At 45.3% G+C, this 17,075-nt stretch overlaps 1 protein-coding gene across 1 annotated transcript in view; it reads left to right on the top strand.

Annotated features, from left to right (window-relative positions):
* The window catches only part of LOC117359684, a 210,815-nt gene that overhangs the window by 45,676 nt on the left and 148,064 nt on the right, over positions 1-17,075 (top strand). The window contains exon 3 of the mRNA XM_033942900.1: positions 2,140-2,275. Within this exon, the coding sequence (XP_033798791.1) occupies positions 2,140-2,275 (136 nt within the window). The remainder of the gene's footprint in view (positions 1-2,139; positions 2,276-17,075) is intronic.

Below are 17,075 nucleotides of genomic sequence, written 5' to 3' on the forward strand. Positions count from 1 at the left end.
GTTTAATTACATGCTGTATGAAGAAATATTTTCTTCAGTTTATTTTAAATCTACTACTTAGAAGCTTCATCGCCCTCTAGTCCTAGTATTTTTGAAAAGAGTAAACAAGCGATTCACATCTACCCTTTCCACTCCACTCAGTATTTTATAGACCTCTATCATATCACCCCTGAGCCACCTGAAGAGCGGCTGAAGAGCCCTAGCTGCTGTAGCCTTTTCTCATAGGGAAGTTGTCCCATCCTTTTTATTTATTTAAAAACATTTCTATCCTGCATATCCAAAAATCTACATGGGTTACAAAAAACACACATAAGCATAATTAAACAAACACATCCTAACGTTAAAATACTAAATACATCACACTCAGAATTTCTCAAAATAAACAATCTTACATATTAAAAAAAGGAAACCTAATTAAAAGTTGAATTTTCAAAAACATATGAGCAGGTAAATGGTATAACAGTAATGACAGAAACCCATCACAGATTTTGAAAAACCCTTCTGAAAGAGGTAAGCCTTCAAATACTTACAAAAAAGTAAAAAAAGAAGAAATTTGACAAACATTATCCAGAAGTGCAAAAGTGGCACTGTGAGACTAAAGGGTGAAGGGGAATTATATGTAGTGCAGACTTTAGATATCACAAACTTAAACTTTTGTAACTCGCTGTATTTGGGATTGGCTAATATGGCTCTATAAGGCTTGCATATACAGTACAGGTCCTAAAATCTGGACTACTTGGGGATTGGGACAGTCTGGATTTTTTAGATTCTCATGTAGTATTTTTAAAATTCATCCCATCTGTCTCTCTTCCCCCATTCAGTGTTTTTCTCTCTGTGTCTTTCTTCCCTATTATCATTTTTGTCACCCATCTCTGTGCTTTTTCTAATTCCGCTAAATCTTTTTTGAGATACGGTGATCAGAATTGCATGCAGTATTCCAGATGCGGCTTTACCATAGAGTTATACAAGGGCATCATAACATTTTCATCTTTGTTTTTCATTCCTTTCCTGATAATTCTTAGAATTCTATTTGCTTTCTTAGCAGCGGCCGCACATCGAGTTGAGGGTTTCAGTGTATCCTCAGTGATGACACCTAATTCCTTTTCCTGGGCAGTGACTGTTAACATGGAACTCTGCATCACCTAGCTATATATATATCTGTATTTGAACAATGTATTCCATCAGATCATCCAGACACTTTCCAACATGTTACAAATTACCTTTTGAAACAAGGGAATATGTCATGCTCTGTATTTGATGCCTTTGACATCACTTCAAGAACCTTGGCAGTTTCTATTGCCAAGAATATTATAATACCTCTGTATTAATCCATGGTACAACCTCGTCTTGTGTTCAGTTCTGATCACTGTAACTCAAAAAAGATATAGCGGAATTAGGAAAGGTTTAAAGAAGAGTGACCAAAATGATTGAGGGGATGGAACTCCTCTCATATGAGGAAAGGCTAAAGAGGCTAGGGCTCTTCAGCTTGGAAAAGAGACAGCTAAGGGGGGATATGATTGAGATCTACAAAATCCTAAGTGGTACAGAAAGGGTAAAAGTGAATTGATATTTTACTCTTTCAAAAATTACAAAAACTAGGGGACACTCAAGGAAGTTACATGGAAATACTTTTAAAACAGATAGGAGAAAACATTTTTTCATTCAACAAATACTTAATCTCTGGAACTCATTGCTGGAGGATGTGTAATAGTGGTTAACATAGCCTGGTTTAATAAGGCTTGGACAAGTTCCTGGAGGAAAAGTCCATAGTCTGCTATTGAGACAGACATGGGGGAAGCTATTGCTTGCTCTGGGATCGGCAGCATGAAATGCTGCTTCCATTTGAGTTTCTGCCAGGCACTTATGACCTGGATTAGCCACTGTTAGAAACTGAATATTGGGCTAGATGGACAATTGATCTAACCCAGTATGGCTATTCTTATGTTCTTATGGCTTCACGCTCATTCTTGTGGTTGTGTGGATGATACTGAATATTTCCCCGTTATATGATTGTTTTTCTTCTTTTTTTCCTGTATCATGACATTTATCCATACAAGTGGTTTAGCATGGTTATTCTATGTTTACAATTTTCATTACAAAATTTCTAAATCAATAAATAACATTTCCATTTAATTGCAGATATCCGTTCAAGACTTGCTTTACATTGTTGTTGCCCTTTATGATGTCTATCTTCCTAACATTGGAGTGGAAGATCTACAAGCCTGCATTTGTGCACGTGGTGCAAAGACTACTGTCTTAATTCGGGATGAGCTAGGTAACTAATTACTACTACTACTACTATTAATTATTTCTATAGTGCTACCAGATGTACACAGTGCTGTACAGAGTCACAAAGAAGACAGTCTCTGCTAAAAAAAAAGCTTACAATCTAAACAGACAAACAGGATATCATGAATACAGTAAAGGGGGACAGTTAATCTGCTGGCTGGGTTTACTGCTAAATGTACAAATGGAGACTGCATTTAAGATTCATTTCTTTTGCATGACTACAGAAAAATGCCAAACGCTTACAGATTTACATATATAATAGTTGTACTTTATGAAACAGAAGGATTCAATATGTCAATAGGCATATTTTATTAAAATTAGAATTTATATAGGGCTCCTTTTATCAAGCTGTGCTAGCGGGGTTAACACGCGTGACTTTTCATCATGCGTTAACCCCCGCGCTGGCAAAAACTACCGCCTGCTCAAGAGGAGACGGTAGTGGCTAGCGCGGCCGGCAATTTAGCGCACGGTATTACGTGCATTAAACTGCTAGCGCAGCTTGATAAAAGGAGCACATAATCTTTACCAAAAAAAAAAAAACCTAAGAGAAAGAAAAGAACAAAAAATATACATGATTTAAATTCACACATCAAATTCTACTAGTCCACATCTTGGGAACATCCTTTTACCATACCCAATACTCACCACAATAATATAAAATTACAAAAAAAAAAAAAATACGGGCAAAGTAAAATTTCACATTTGAATTTTTCCTCTATCCTCAATCTGCAGAAACCATAAGAAAAAAATCTATCTAACTCAAATTATATTAATCAATAAGCATATTAATAACTGTAGAACTAACACATCTTATAACAGTGATATTGTGAGAAGTCATTACCCTTTGAAGTTACTATGGATTAATGACCAAATTTTGAGGTGTTTCCATAGTCTGTTATTTAGGTAATTCAAGGAAAATTTCTTTACTATATGTTAACTGAATAGCAGGTACCATGATGCAGTTAGCTGAACTTCTTAGTGTGACATTAACAGCTCTTAATTATTTCCAATGATAAGAGTTAACATACAATAACTACATCCATGCTGACTGTAAGATGCCTTCCTTGCTCATTCCCCACTCACTGTATGCCCAAATCCATGTTAGTTGTTTAACATGGATATTAGTGCATGCAGTCTTAAATCTTAGCACATGATATTTCCAGCATTAAATTGCTATTGTAATTTTGTAAAATAGGCCCTAAGTGATGATGTGAGTGAAAGTTGAGGCCTGAGCTTTCACAGAATAGCCAGACCAGGTATGGAATTTAAATAAGATTTATTTCTTAAACCAAAATATTGTGAAGTCTCTTTACTTCACAAGCAGGCTGTCTTTAGCAGAGTCACTTATAATGTCACTGAAAAGTCCTTTAGCCCAGGACAAGCAGGCAGCCTATTCTCACATGTGGGTGACGTCATCCACGGAGCCCGGATGCAGACAACCTCGCAAGCAGACTTGCTTGAAGAAACTCAGAAGTTTTGAGTCTGCCGCACTGCGCATGTGTGAATGCCTTCCCGCCCAGCACAGGGTGCGTCTCCTCAGTTCTCAGTTTTCCATGAGCTGAGAAGTCCATCTTTGATGCTCTGTGCTGAACTTAGTTCACTTTGTGCCTTCTCTCACTGCGGCTCGTGTTTTATTTTACTTATTACAGTTTTGCTGTGCTTTTCTTTTGGTCATTGTTAAAAAAAAAAGTTAACTTTTTTCATCGAGTGACTGGCTGGGCCTGTTGCACGACCTCAGCCTGCGAGCTTCGACTTTGCAGCGGCTATCTTTCCTTCTATGTCTTGGCCAGTCACGGGCTTCAGTAAGTGTAGCCTATTGCCAGCGTGTGATCTCCCTCACTGACCTACACCACTGGTGTCTTCAGTGTCTGGGGGCCTAACCATTGCCTGGAGTCGTGCGTTCACTGTGCTACCCTTCATCCTCAAGCCCTCAAACATCATCGAATTCAAGTGGAGAAGATTTTTGGTATGGAGACCCCTGCTACACCCTTGACCTCGACCTCCGACTCGGTTAGGCCTACTACGGGGTGTCCTCCTGCCTCCATGACTTCGACCTTGACTCTTATCAGACCTTCCTCATTTGGAACGTCCTCGACCTCAAGTAAATCTGCCAAGTCTTCTCCTGAGCTTCCCTCAGGTTAGATACCTCAGCAGACAGTTCCAGCTGTGGTCCTCAAGCTATCTAAACATCATTCCTTCAAATCGAAGCATTCTTCCTATTCGTCTTCGGAGCCTTTAGCCTCAGCAAGTGGTCCAGTTTCCCACTCGGATCCACAATTGCAGGCTACCATCCAGACCATTTTAGAGCGGGAATTTATTCAGTTACTGACAAAATATAGACCTGCATCGACTCTGCTTCCTGCAGTCCAGCATGGGCACTCAGCAGGCTCACAAGAGGTTAAGTCCTTGCCTGTGCCTCGAGCTGAATCTACACATTCTATGCAAGGAGTCCAGTCTTTGCAAGTGTCTGGTCTGGAATCTTCATACTCTATGAAAGGAGTCAAGTCTTTGCGAGTGTCTCGTCTGGAATCCTCACACTCCATATAAGGAGCCGAGTCTTTGGGAGTGCTTCAAGATTCCTTGATCCAAACCACTGAGTCTATGGGACTTTGATCTACAGCTTCCAACCATATATACTCACATAAGGCATTGCCCGTTTTGAGGCATAGGGCAAAGTCTCCTCGACCTCGCACGAGACCTGCTTCCAAGCAGCACTCTCATCGCCGGTCGAGGCCCTCATCAAGGCACTCTTCGAAGCACAGGTCCTCCTCCAGAGAGAAGCCTTCCTTGTCCAGGCCTTCCAGCTCTTCGAGGCCTCCAACTCCTCGATCCAGGACACCAATAGCAGAACCTGAGGGCTCCGCTTCTCCCAGTGCCTCATCCTAGTCTGCTTATTCGCTGGACTATCAATACTCCAGTGAGGCTTCACCTTCATTATCCACTTGAGGCACCTCAAGGTCATCGAGACCCTCTCGAGGCCATCCTCTTGCGGATCAATTGTCCTTTTCCTCCTTCCTCCGTCAAATGACTGAGGACCTGGATCTTAAATTGGACGCTAGTTCCAAGTACTCTAAAAAGTATTTTGTGGAAATGAGTATGCCTCGGCCTCCTATGGAGTCTCTCAAACTCCCTCTTAACAGGTTTCTTTCTCAAACTTTCAAACAAAACCTGGAGACTCCTTATGCCATCCCTACTGTTCCAGGCAAGTTGGAATCAAGGTATAGAATTGTACATTGCAAGGGCTTTGAGATCTCCCAACTATCTCATCAGCCCCTTCTTGTGGAATCTTCCTTAAAGAGGAATCATCCTTCCAGGGTCTATGCTACTGTACCTCCTGGCAGAGAGGGCAGGACCATGGACAAATTTGGCCGTCGTCTTTATCAAAATTCGATGATGGCCTCCAGGGTTTTAAATTATAATTTTATCTTTACTACTTATTTCAATTATTTTATTGATATACTCCCTGGTTTTTCTAAAGACCTTGGACCTTGGCTTTTAGAGTTCCAGCAAGTCATTGCTACTTTAGCCCAACTCAGGTTACACCTTCTTCAGTCAGCTTATGATGCCTTTGAACTTTCTTTCAGGGTCACTGCTTTCTTAGTAGCAATGCTTTGCCTGGCTTCACACCATTGATATGGATCCCAACATTCAGGATCGTCTGGCCAATATTCCTTGTGAATGACCTCTCTGATGAATCGATAAGAGTCTGCCACCAAGAAGTTGTCTGAACATGAGAAATCTTTTGCTTCCATCATCAGACCAAAGCCTAAGCCAGCTCCTTCCAAGCCTTCTCAACCTCTTCCATCCTATCAGAGGCATTATCCTCCGAGGGCAGCTCCTTACACTCGAGCACCTCCTAAGAAACCACAACAACAGCAAAAGCAACAGAAACCTCAGCCTTCTGCTACACCAAAGGCTTCTCAGCCTTTTTGACTATCTCAAACAAAGCATAACCTCCATCATTCTGCCTCTGTCCTCTCCTCTTCCCATCGGAGGTCGTCTCCATCATTTTTACCATCGATGGGAGACCATTACATCCGACCTCTGGGTGTTGTCAATAATCAGGGAAGGATACTCTCTTCATTTTACTCAGATTCAACCAGAGCTTCCTCCAAGAGAGTATCCTTCCAATCCTTCCCAGACTGCTCTTCTTCTTCAGAAAGCTCAAGCTCTGCTTCATCTCCAGTGCCATCGAGGAAGTTCCCATGGAACAGCAGAGCAGGGGGTTTTACTCCCATTACTTCCTAGTTCCGAAGAAGGTGGGTGATCTGCAGCCCATACTGGATCTCAGGGCTCTCAACAAATTTTTGGTCAAAGAAAAATTTAGCATGCTGTCCCTAGCATCCCTTTGTCACCTTCTAGATCAGAGTGATTGGTTATGTTCTCTAGATCTCAAGGAGGCTTACACTCACATCCCCATTCATTCAGTACCTCAGATTTCAGGTGGGGAATCTGCATTTTCAGTACAGAGTTTTATCCTTCGGCATGGCATCATCTCCACAAGTGTTCACCAAGTGCCTAGTGGTAGTGGCAGCAGTTCTGCGGAACCATGGTCTTCAGGTATTCCCCTCCCTGGACAACTGGCTTATCAAGGATTCAACATCTCAGGAGGTTATTGTACCGACCCAACGCACTACGTGGTTCCTATAAAGCTTGGGATTCGAAATCAACTTTCCCAAATCACACCTTCAGCCCTCTCAGAATCTACAGTTCATCTCAGTTCTATCCAAATCAGAGCATTCCTTCCTCAGCAGCGTCTGGATGCTCTCCTTCAGCTTTGCCGCAAAGTGTCACATGATGTTTCTCAGCGAGACACATGATGGTTCTCCTAGGTCACAATGCCTCTATAGTTCACATGACTCCTTTTGACAGACTTCACCTAAGAAATTCCTCAGTGGACCCTGGCATCTCAGTGGGCTCTGACTTTCAACCCACTCTCGCAACACATCAGAGTGACTCCTCTGTTGAGACAGTCTCTCTGCTGGTGGATGCTCTCTTCCAATCTCTCTAGAGGTTTACTGTTTCAAACGCCCCCTCATCAGAAGGTCCTCATGACAGATTCTTCGACCTACGCTTGGGGGGCTAATCTCAATGGTCTCCATTCTCAAGGCCATTGTTCCAGCACAGATCGTCAGTGTCACATCAATCTGTTGGAACTCAGAGCGATTTTCAATGCTCTAAAAGCTTTTCAGCATCTTCTTCACGACCAGGTAGTCCTCATTCGGACAGACAACCAAGTTGCCATGTACTATGTCAACAAGCAGGGAGGAATAGGATCTCTCCCTCTTTGCCAGGAAGTTCTGAAGGATTGGAATTGGGCAATCCTTCACAACACTTTCCTGAAAGCTGTCTACATTCAATGAGAGAAAAACTGTCTGCCGGACAAATTGAGTCGTCTTCTACAACCTCACAAATGGACACTCAATTCCTAGCCTCTTCATCACATTTTTTCTCAGTGGGGAACTCCTCAGATAGATCTCTTCGCGTCACCCCACAACAACAAACTGCCTCAGTTCTGCTCCAGGATATACTTACAGACTGGAGGCAGATGCTTTTCTACTGGAATGGACAAATCAGTTTCTCTATGCTGTAACAAACCTACTGGATCCCCGAAGTTGGTCACTGAGAAATATAGAAAGATATACAAACCCTGGTGCAGAAGGGCTGACCAGGTCAGGGTCCAGGGGAGTAGATCAGCTGACTATCCTGTAGACAGCGAGGAAGAAATGGAAATAGGACAGGAAAGCTGTGACTTTCTTGAAGCAGTCCTAAAGCCAGGCAAGAAAGTTCTGCCCTGCTACTATCCAGTGCCTATTAGGCAGAAGGTAGATCAGCAGGATGTCCTGAGAGAAACAATACAAGCAGAGGGAAGGAAACTCTCCCCCCTACAGCTACAGGGGAGTGGTTTCTTCCCTCAACTTAAACCGAGGCTCTGTAGAGAGCTGAGGGGGGAGGAGTTAGGCTGGAGAGTCCCGGAGAGACAAGCAATTCAGAAGCAGAGATCCCAGCGAGAGGCTATCCTTCCTGGGGGAAAGCTAGACCAGTGGTTAGAGTCTAACTGGGAGATGAAAGAGGAGCCAGTGGTGAACTCTGCTGTGGAACCCAGTGATATTGAGCCTATAATAATTGAGGGAAGTAATGTCCCAGTTGAATACCAGCCTGAACCAATGGAGACAACATAAAAACCTATGAGTTCAAAGGAAAGGATTTTGTTTAACTTGTTATTTCTCTGTGGTCTTACTATGGTATGAAGGCATGCTATGACAAAGACTGTAATATTGTAATATTGTAATCTTAAATACCTGGCTGAGCAAAGCACAAATGCCTGTACTAATGCCTGTATAAATCTTAGCTTAGCTACTGGGCAGGAAGACAGCTGAAGAACTAGGGTGTCATGTTAACAAACCTCCGTGTCTGTTCACAGCTCCAATATGTGAAATGCAATTAAGTTTGCATGTGTTTGTAGCCTTGAGGAAAATGCTGAACTGGGGACTGCTCCATTTTGCTGGATAAAACCACAGGTCAGCCTTATTGAGTATGTACAGTTAGCCATTTCCACTGAACAGTAATAAGGCTAAAGAACTGTTGCTCTAATAGCAGATTGCTTGATCTAATATACAACTCTGGTGAAGAGGACTATTGGGACTGTGTTTCATGTTTGATAAAGTCCAGAGCAAAGTGATTTATGTTTTGTTTTGGGGAAGTTATTTTGTGATTCATTTGACTGTAAATTTCATGCCTGGGAGTACCTGGAGGGTATGGGGTTGCTATGAGGAGAGCTTTAATAAAGCTTATCATTGCGCCCTGGAACCATCCTATCTGGTGGATTTCTCTAAGAGCTAGCACAGGGGCTATGCTAAGAAGCAACCTCAGGTATCCCAGTTGAAAGGTTTTCCCCTACTTCAAAGGGGGCTGACGCTGGAATTTAGGCATATGTCAATGCTGGCCTGCCTAAACCGCTCAGCTAAAGCATAGATGGTGACAATGCGTTCCCTCCATTCCCTCTCATATTCAAGACACTTGTCAAACTCAAACAGGACAATGCCACCATGATTCTGATAGCTCCTCGGGGGCCCAGGTAACCTTGGTACTTCCTTCTACTTCAACTCAGCAGCAGGGAGCCTCTACTTCTACCAGTTTTTCCCTCTCTGCTTACACAGAATCAGGGGTCTCTATTTCATCCCAACCTGCAGTCTCTACACCTGACAGCTTGGTACCGCTCAACTTAACTGCCACTCTACAGTAGAGTACAGGACATTTTAGAGGCTTCTAGGAAGCCTACCACTAGATAATGCTACAATCAGAAATGGACTAGTGCTTGGTGTACCATTCATCACAAGGAACCTCAATTTACCTTCTTGTCTTCAGCTTTGGATTACCTGTTCCATTTGTCTCAATCAGGCCTCAAATCCACATCCATTCGAGTCCATCTCAGTGCAATTGCTGCTTTTTATCAGCCCATCGAAGAGAAACCCCTTTCTGCTCATCCTATGGTTTCCAGATTTATGAAAGGTCTTTTCAATGTCAAACTACCTCTCAAACCTCCTGTGGTTTGGGATCTCAATGTTGTTCTTGCTCAATTGATGAAGCCTCCTTTTGAACCAATGGCTTCAGCTCATCTCAAATATCTCACTTGGAAAATGATTTTTCTCATTGCTCTCACGTCTGTTCGCAGGGTCAGCGAGCTACAAGCTTTAGTTGCAACCCACCTTTCACAGTATTCCATCATGACAAGGTTGTCCTCCGTACTCATCCTAAATTCTTACTGAAAGTGGTTTCAGAATTTCATCTCATTCAATCCATTGTACTTCCAGTGTTTTTTCCAAAGCCTCATTCTCATCCTGGAGAAACAGCTCTTCATACTCTGGACTGTAAGCGTGCTTTGGCTTTCTGCTTGCAAAGAACTCAGCCACACAGATCTGCACCTCACCTTTATGTCTCCTTTGATCCACACAAGTTGGGACATCCAATTTCCAAACGCACCTTCTCCAACTGGTTAGCTGCTTGCATCTCTTTCTGCTATGCTCAGGCTGGACTGCATCTACAGAGTCGAGTCACAGCCCATAAAGTCAGAGCAATGGCAGCATCAGTAGCTTTCCTTACATCTACTCCTATTGAGGAAATCTGTAAAGCTGCCACTTGGTCCTCGGTTCATACTTTCACCTCTCATTAGTGTCTGGATGCTTCTTCCAGACGGGATGGCCATTTTGGCCAGGCAATATTACAAAATTTATTTTCCTGAATTGCCAACACTCCCACCATCCCATTCTGGTTAGCTTGGAGGTCACCCATATGTTGAGAATAGGCTGCCTGGTTGTCCTGGGATAAAGCCATTTTTCTCAATGGAGGAGAGTAAATAGTGGAGTGTTGCAGGGATCTGTACTGGGACCGGTGCTATTTAACATATTTATAAATGATCTCAAAATTAGAATGACAAGCGAGGTGATTAAATTTGCAGATGACATTAAACTGTTCAAAGTTGTTAAAATGTGAAAAATTGCAAGCAGACCTTAGGAAACTGGAAGACTGGGTGTCCAAGTGGTAGATGAAATTTGATGAGGACAAATGCAAAATGATGCACATTGGGAAAAATAATCCAAATCATAGTTACCAGATGCTAGGGTCTAGCTTGCAGGTTAGCTCCCAAGAAAAAGATCTGGGTGTCATAGACAGTACAATGAAACCTTGTACCCAATGTGCGGCGGCAGCCAAAAAAGCAAACAAAATGCTAGGAATTATTAAAAAATGGATGGTTAACAAAGACTAATAATGTTATAATGCCTCTGTATCGCTCCATGGTGCGACTTCACCTGGAGTATTATGTTCAATTCTGGTCGCCTTATGTCAAGAAAGATACAGCAGAACTAGAAAAGGTTCATAGAAGAGCAACCAAGATGATAAAGGGGATGGAACGCCTCTCGTATGAGGAAAGACTAAAAATGTTAGGACTCTTCAGCTTGGAAAAGAGATGGCTGAGGGGAGATATGATTAAAGTCTACAGAATCCTGAGTGGTGTAGAATGGGTACAAATGGATTGATTTTTTTACTTTGTCAAAAATTATGGTATAATAATTTTTATTGAAACTAACAGAGAAAAGACAAGTACCAAAATTCAGCCATATATCAATGTTCCAAACAACATTTTATCCAAATATAACCCAATCCCTATACCAAACCCAATCACCTCCCTTCCTCCCCCCCCTCCCCCCCAGGACGAGTCGGAGTTCTCAAAGACACATACAGATATTAATAATGTTTGCAAATCAATAGGACACAGTCAACAATTCAAAACTCGACTTCTTGCAACAGAGGTCATCGTATTCCAAAAGTGTTCCCAGGTAAGTATGAAGCGTTCACCCTAGAGAGTTGCGCGGGGACAGAAATCCCACCCGTCCCCGCCAAAGTCCCACCCGTCTCCACCCGTCCCCGTGAGGAATCCCACCCGTCCCCACCCGTCCCCGTGAGGAATCCCTCCATCCCCACCCGTCCCTATAAACTTCAGAAATAGTTATTTCATTTAATTATGCTACTGAATTAAAGGCTCTGGTAGAAACCCATTTAAAAATAAGCAAAAAGACTTTATTAAATTTGAAAATATTAATTGGGAAGAATACATACTTTGCAAACGGGTTTCTACCAGAGCCTCTAATGTTTATAAATTTTTATCAACACAACTAATATACTATTTTATCCTGATGCAAAATAAAAAAAAAGAAATATAATTCTTTTCCTACCTTTGTTGCCTGGTTTCTGCTTTCCTCATGTTCTCATTCAATTCCTTCCATCCACTGTCTCTCTTCCTTCTGCATCTTCCATTTGCTCTGTTACTGTGCCTCTCCCTTTCTTCCCCCTTCCAAATTGGTCTGGCACCCATCTTCTTCTCTCCGCTCCCCCCATAGTCTGGCATTTGTCTTCTTCCCTGCCAGCGTCTTCTCCCTACTCTCTCTTCCCCATTTCCTTTCAGCGTCCTTCTCCCCCCATCTTCCCCATGTCCTGTCAGCGTCCTTCTCCCCCCTCTGTCTTCCCCATGTCCTTTCAGCGTCCTTCTCCCTCTCTGTCTTCCCCATGGCCTTTCAGCGTCCTTCTCCACCCCCCGTCTTCCCCATGTCCTTTCAGCGTCCTTCTCCACCCCTTTGTCTTCCCCATGTGCTTTCAGCATCCTTCTCCCCCCTCTGTCTTCCACAAGTGCTTTCAGAGTCCTTCCCCCCCTGCCCTTCCCATGGCCTTTCAGCGTCCTTCTCCACCCCTTTGTATTCCCCATGTGCTTTCAGCGTCCTTCTCCCTCCTCTGTCTTCAAGTGCTTTCAGAGTCCTTCCCCCCCCTCCCGTCTTCCCCATGGCCTTTCAGCGTCCTTCTCCCTCTCTGTCTTCCCCATGGCCTTTCAGCGTCCTTCTCCACCCCCCCCCCCGTCTTCCCCATGTCCTTTCAGCGTTCTTCTCCACCCCATTGTCTTCCCCATGTGCTTTCAGCATCCTTCTCCCCCTCTGTCTTCCACAAGTGCTTTCAGAGTCCTTCCCCCCCCCCCCGCCCTTCCCATGGCCTTTCAGCGTCCTTCTCCACCCCTTTGTATTCCCCATGTGCTTTCAGCGTCCTTCTCCCTCCTCTGTCTTCAAGTGCTTTCAGAATCCTTCCCCCCCCCCTCCCATCTTCCCCATGGCCTTTCAGCATCCTTCTCCCCCCTCCTTCTCTACCGCCCCGGGTGCAGCACAGCCGGCCAGGTCCCCTTACTTTTGTGGCACTTCCCCGACCGACCGACAACAGCCCCGGTCCGACAAACCTCCCTGCCCTTAACCGCGAATCTAAATTACCTTATTGCAGCTGCTGTAAGAAGATAATTTAGATTCGCGGCTACAGGGCAGGGAGGATTGTCGGACCAGGGCTGTTGTCGGTCGGTCGGGGAAGTGCCACAAAAGTAAGGGGACCTGGCCGGCTGTGCTGCAACCGGGGCGGGGTGTGGTGGGGCGGACCGCCCCCTCCCTTGGTAGCCACTCGAACCGCGAGGCTACTCTCCTTACCTGCACTGCCTGCAGCACAGAGCCGAACGGAAGTCTTCCCGACGTCAGCGCTGACGTCGGAGGGAGGGAGGGCTTTGTTTAAGCCCTTTGTTTAAGCCCTCCCTCCCCTCCGACGTCAGCGCTGACGTCGGGAAGACTTCCGTTCGGCTCTGTGCTGCAAGCAGAGAAGGTAGGGAGAAGAAGAGCCGCGCGACTGAGTACATCTAGCCCCGCAGGATCCCCGCGACCCTCGGAGGCGTCCCCACGGGATCCCCGTGACCCGAAGGGGGAACCCGCGGGATGCCCGCGGGTCCCGCGGGATTCCCGTCGTCCCCGTTCCCGTGCAGCTTTCTAGTTCACCCTGGACAGTTGAAAAGTCAGGTACATCTCGACGTTCCCAAGTAAGCAGTTGAATCATCTGAATACGCCACATATGAATTGTGGGAGCATCATTATCCAGCCACTTGAGGAATATGCATTTAAGAGAACATAAAATAGACCATTTTAGAAATGGTCTATTGTAATCCAAGTGGCTTCGGATGGCAGGAAGGAGAAATACCAAATAATAAAAGAGAGGATGGTCGTATAGTCACAGTCCAGAGAAGGCGAAGAGTTGCCTCCAAAAAATTTGAATCGCTGTACAGGACCATAACATATGGCCCAGCTCAGCGATCTGACAACCACATCTGTTGCACTTTGATGATGATCGAAATTTAGCACAATAGGCTCTATATGGAGATACATAAATCCTAAATAATAGTTTAAATTGCATTTCCCAAAAATAAATATATTTTTTCAGTGCTGGTAATCGGGCTACAGCCCTTTCTATAGTATCTTCCGGGAGTACCATATTCAAGTCCTGAGACCACACAGTCTGAAAATGAATATAGTCTGGCAAGGGGGTCTCATCCTTCAAATATCTCAAATGGAACTTGAGTGGTACTAACAATTGAGAGCCAAGAGTATAGGCTGTAGACAATAATTCTTGTCGAGCAGATTGCAAGTTTGCCCTATTCAGAGTAGCAACATAATGAACAATCTGCATATAAGCAAATTTGTCCACGGCAGTTAAGCCATGTAAATGAGTCAAAGATTGGAATGACAGCATGGCGCTATCATCTGATACCAAATGATATAGAAAGGTTAGCCCCCTTGCCGACCTAGAACACCCCATACCTGGAGGAAAATTGGGATTGCCACACAGTGGCAAGAGGAGACTCATATGCACTAATACCATGAAATTTACAAACCCATTTCCACACTTTTCGTATTGGTAAACCAAACACCCGAAGCCTAATTGTAAAAAATTATAAGGACTAGCCCCCTCTTCTACAAAGCCACGCTAGCAGCTGTCGCGCAGTAATGGCCCTGAAGTAGAGAGCTGCACGGGGACGACGGGAATCCCGCGGGACCCGCGGGCATCCTTCGGGTCACGGGGATCCCGTGGGGACGCCCCTAGGGTCGCGGGGATCCCGTGGGGACGCCTCCGAGGGTCGCGGGGATCCTGCGGGGCTAGATGTACTCAGTCGCGCGGCTCTTCTTCTCCCTACCTTCTCTGCTTGCAGCACAGAGCCGAACGGAAGTCTTCCCGACGTCAGCGCTGACATCGGGAAGACTTCCGTTCGGCTCTGTGCTGCAGGCAGTGCAGGTAAGGAGGAGAGTAGCCTCGCGGTTCGAGTGGCTACCAAGGGAGGGGGCGGTCCGCCCCACCACACCCCGCCCCGGTTGCAGCACAGCCGGCCAGGTCCCCTTACTTTTGTGGCACTTCCCCGACCGACCGACAACAGCCCCGGTCCGACAATCCTCCCTGCCCTGTAGCCGCGAATCTAAATTATCTTCTTACAGCAGCTGCAATAAGGTAATTTAGATTCGCGGTTAAGGGCAGGGAGGTTTGTCGGACCGGGGCTGTTGTCGGTCGGTCGGGGAAGTACCACAAAAGTAAGGGGACCTAGCCGGCTGTGCTGCACCCGGGGCGGTAGAGAAGGAGGGGGGAGAAGGACGCTGAAAGGCCATGGGGAAGACGGGAGGGGGGGGAAGGACTCTGAAAGCACTTGAAGACAGAGGAGGGAGAAGGACGCTGAAAGCACATGGGGAATACAAAGGGGTGGAGAAGGACGCTGAAAGGCCATGGGAAGGGCGGGGGGGGGAGGACTCTGAAAGCACTTGTGGAAGACAGAGGGGGGAGAAGGATGCTGAAAGCACATGGAGAAGACAAAGGGGTGGAGAAGGACGCTGAAAGGACATGTGGGAAGACGGGGGGGGGGTGGAGAAGGACGCTGAAAGGCCATGGGGAAGACAGAGAGGGAGAAGGACGCTGAAAGGCCATGGGAAAGACGGGAGGGGGGGGGAAGGACTCTGAAAGCACTTGAAGACAGAGGAGGGAGAAGGACTGCTGAAAGCACATGGGGAATACAAAGGGGTGGAGAAAGGACGCTGAAAGGCCATGGGAAGGGCGGGGGGGAAGGACTCTGAAAGCACTTGTGGAAGACAGAGGGGGGAGAAGGATGCTGAAAGCACATGGGGAAGACAAAGGGGTGGAGAAGGACGCTGAAAGGACATGGGGAAGACGGGGGGGTGGAGAAGGACGCTGAAAGGCCATGGGGAAGACAGAGAGGGAGAAGGACGCTGAAAGGACATGGGGAAGACAGAGGGGGGAGAAGGACGCTGACAGGACATGGGGAAGATGGGGGGAGAAGGACGCTGAAAGGAAATGGGGAAGAGAGAGTAGGGAGAAGACGCTGGCAGGGAAGAGGACAGATGCCAGACTATGGGGGGAGCGGAGAGAAGAAGATGGGTGCCAGACCAATTTGGAAGGGGGAAGAAAGGGAGAGGCACAGTAACAGAGCAAATGGAAGATGCAGAAGGAAGAGAGACAGTGGATGGAAGGAATTGAATGAGAACATGAGGAAAGCAGAAACCAGGCAACAAAGGTAGGAAAAGAATTATATTTCATTTTTTTTATTTTGCATCAGGATAAAATAGTATATTAGTTGTGTTGATAAAAATTTATAAACATTAGAGGCTCTGGTAGAAACCCGTTTGCAAAGTATGTATTCTTCCCAATTAATATTTTCAAATTAATAAAGTCTTTTTGCTTATTTGTAAATGGGTTTCTACCAGAGCCTTTAATTCAGTAGCATAATTAAATGAAATAACTATTTCTGAAGTTTATAGGGACGGGCGGGGACGGAGGGGATTCCTCGCGGGGACGGGTGGGGACGGAGGGGATTCCTCGCGGGGACGGGTGGGGATGGAGGGATTCCTCACGGGGACGGGTGGGATTCCTCACGGGGACGGGTGGGGACGGGTGGGACTTTGGCGGGGACGGGTGGGATTTCTGTCCCCGCGCAACTCTCTACCCTGAAGCCCATAGAGATTTAAAGGGCTTCGGGGCTGTTTCCGCGCAGCAACCATTAGCGCGGCTTTATAGAAGAGGGAGTAGGGAATACTCAATGAATTTACCAGAAAATACTTTTAAAACCGATAGGAAGAAATATTTTTTCACTCATAGAATAGTTAAGCTCTGGAGTGCCTTGCCAGAGGGTGTGGTAAGAGCGGATAGCATGACTAGTTTTAAGAAAGGTTTGGACAATTTAGTCTGTTATGGTAAAAGATAGCATGGCAGACACTGTCTGACAAAGATGGCAAAACATAGTTTACAAAGCATGGTAAAAACATAATATGACAAAAAAACATGGTATGGTGAGACATAACATGGCAAGCATAGCACAGCAAACGTAGTATTACAATGCATGGCTAATATAATATGATACATCTTGGCAAAAATGGTAA

This window comes from Geotrypetes seraphini, chromosome 4, assembly GCF_902459505.1.
Source record: "Geotrypetes seraphini chromosome 4, aGeoSer1.1, whole genome shotgun sequence".
Classification (NCBI taxonomy): Eukaryota; Metazoa; Chordata; class Amphibia; order Gymnophiona; family Dermophiidae; genus Geotrypetes; species Geotrypetes seraphini.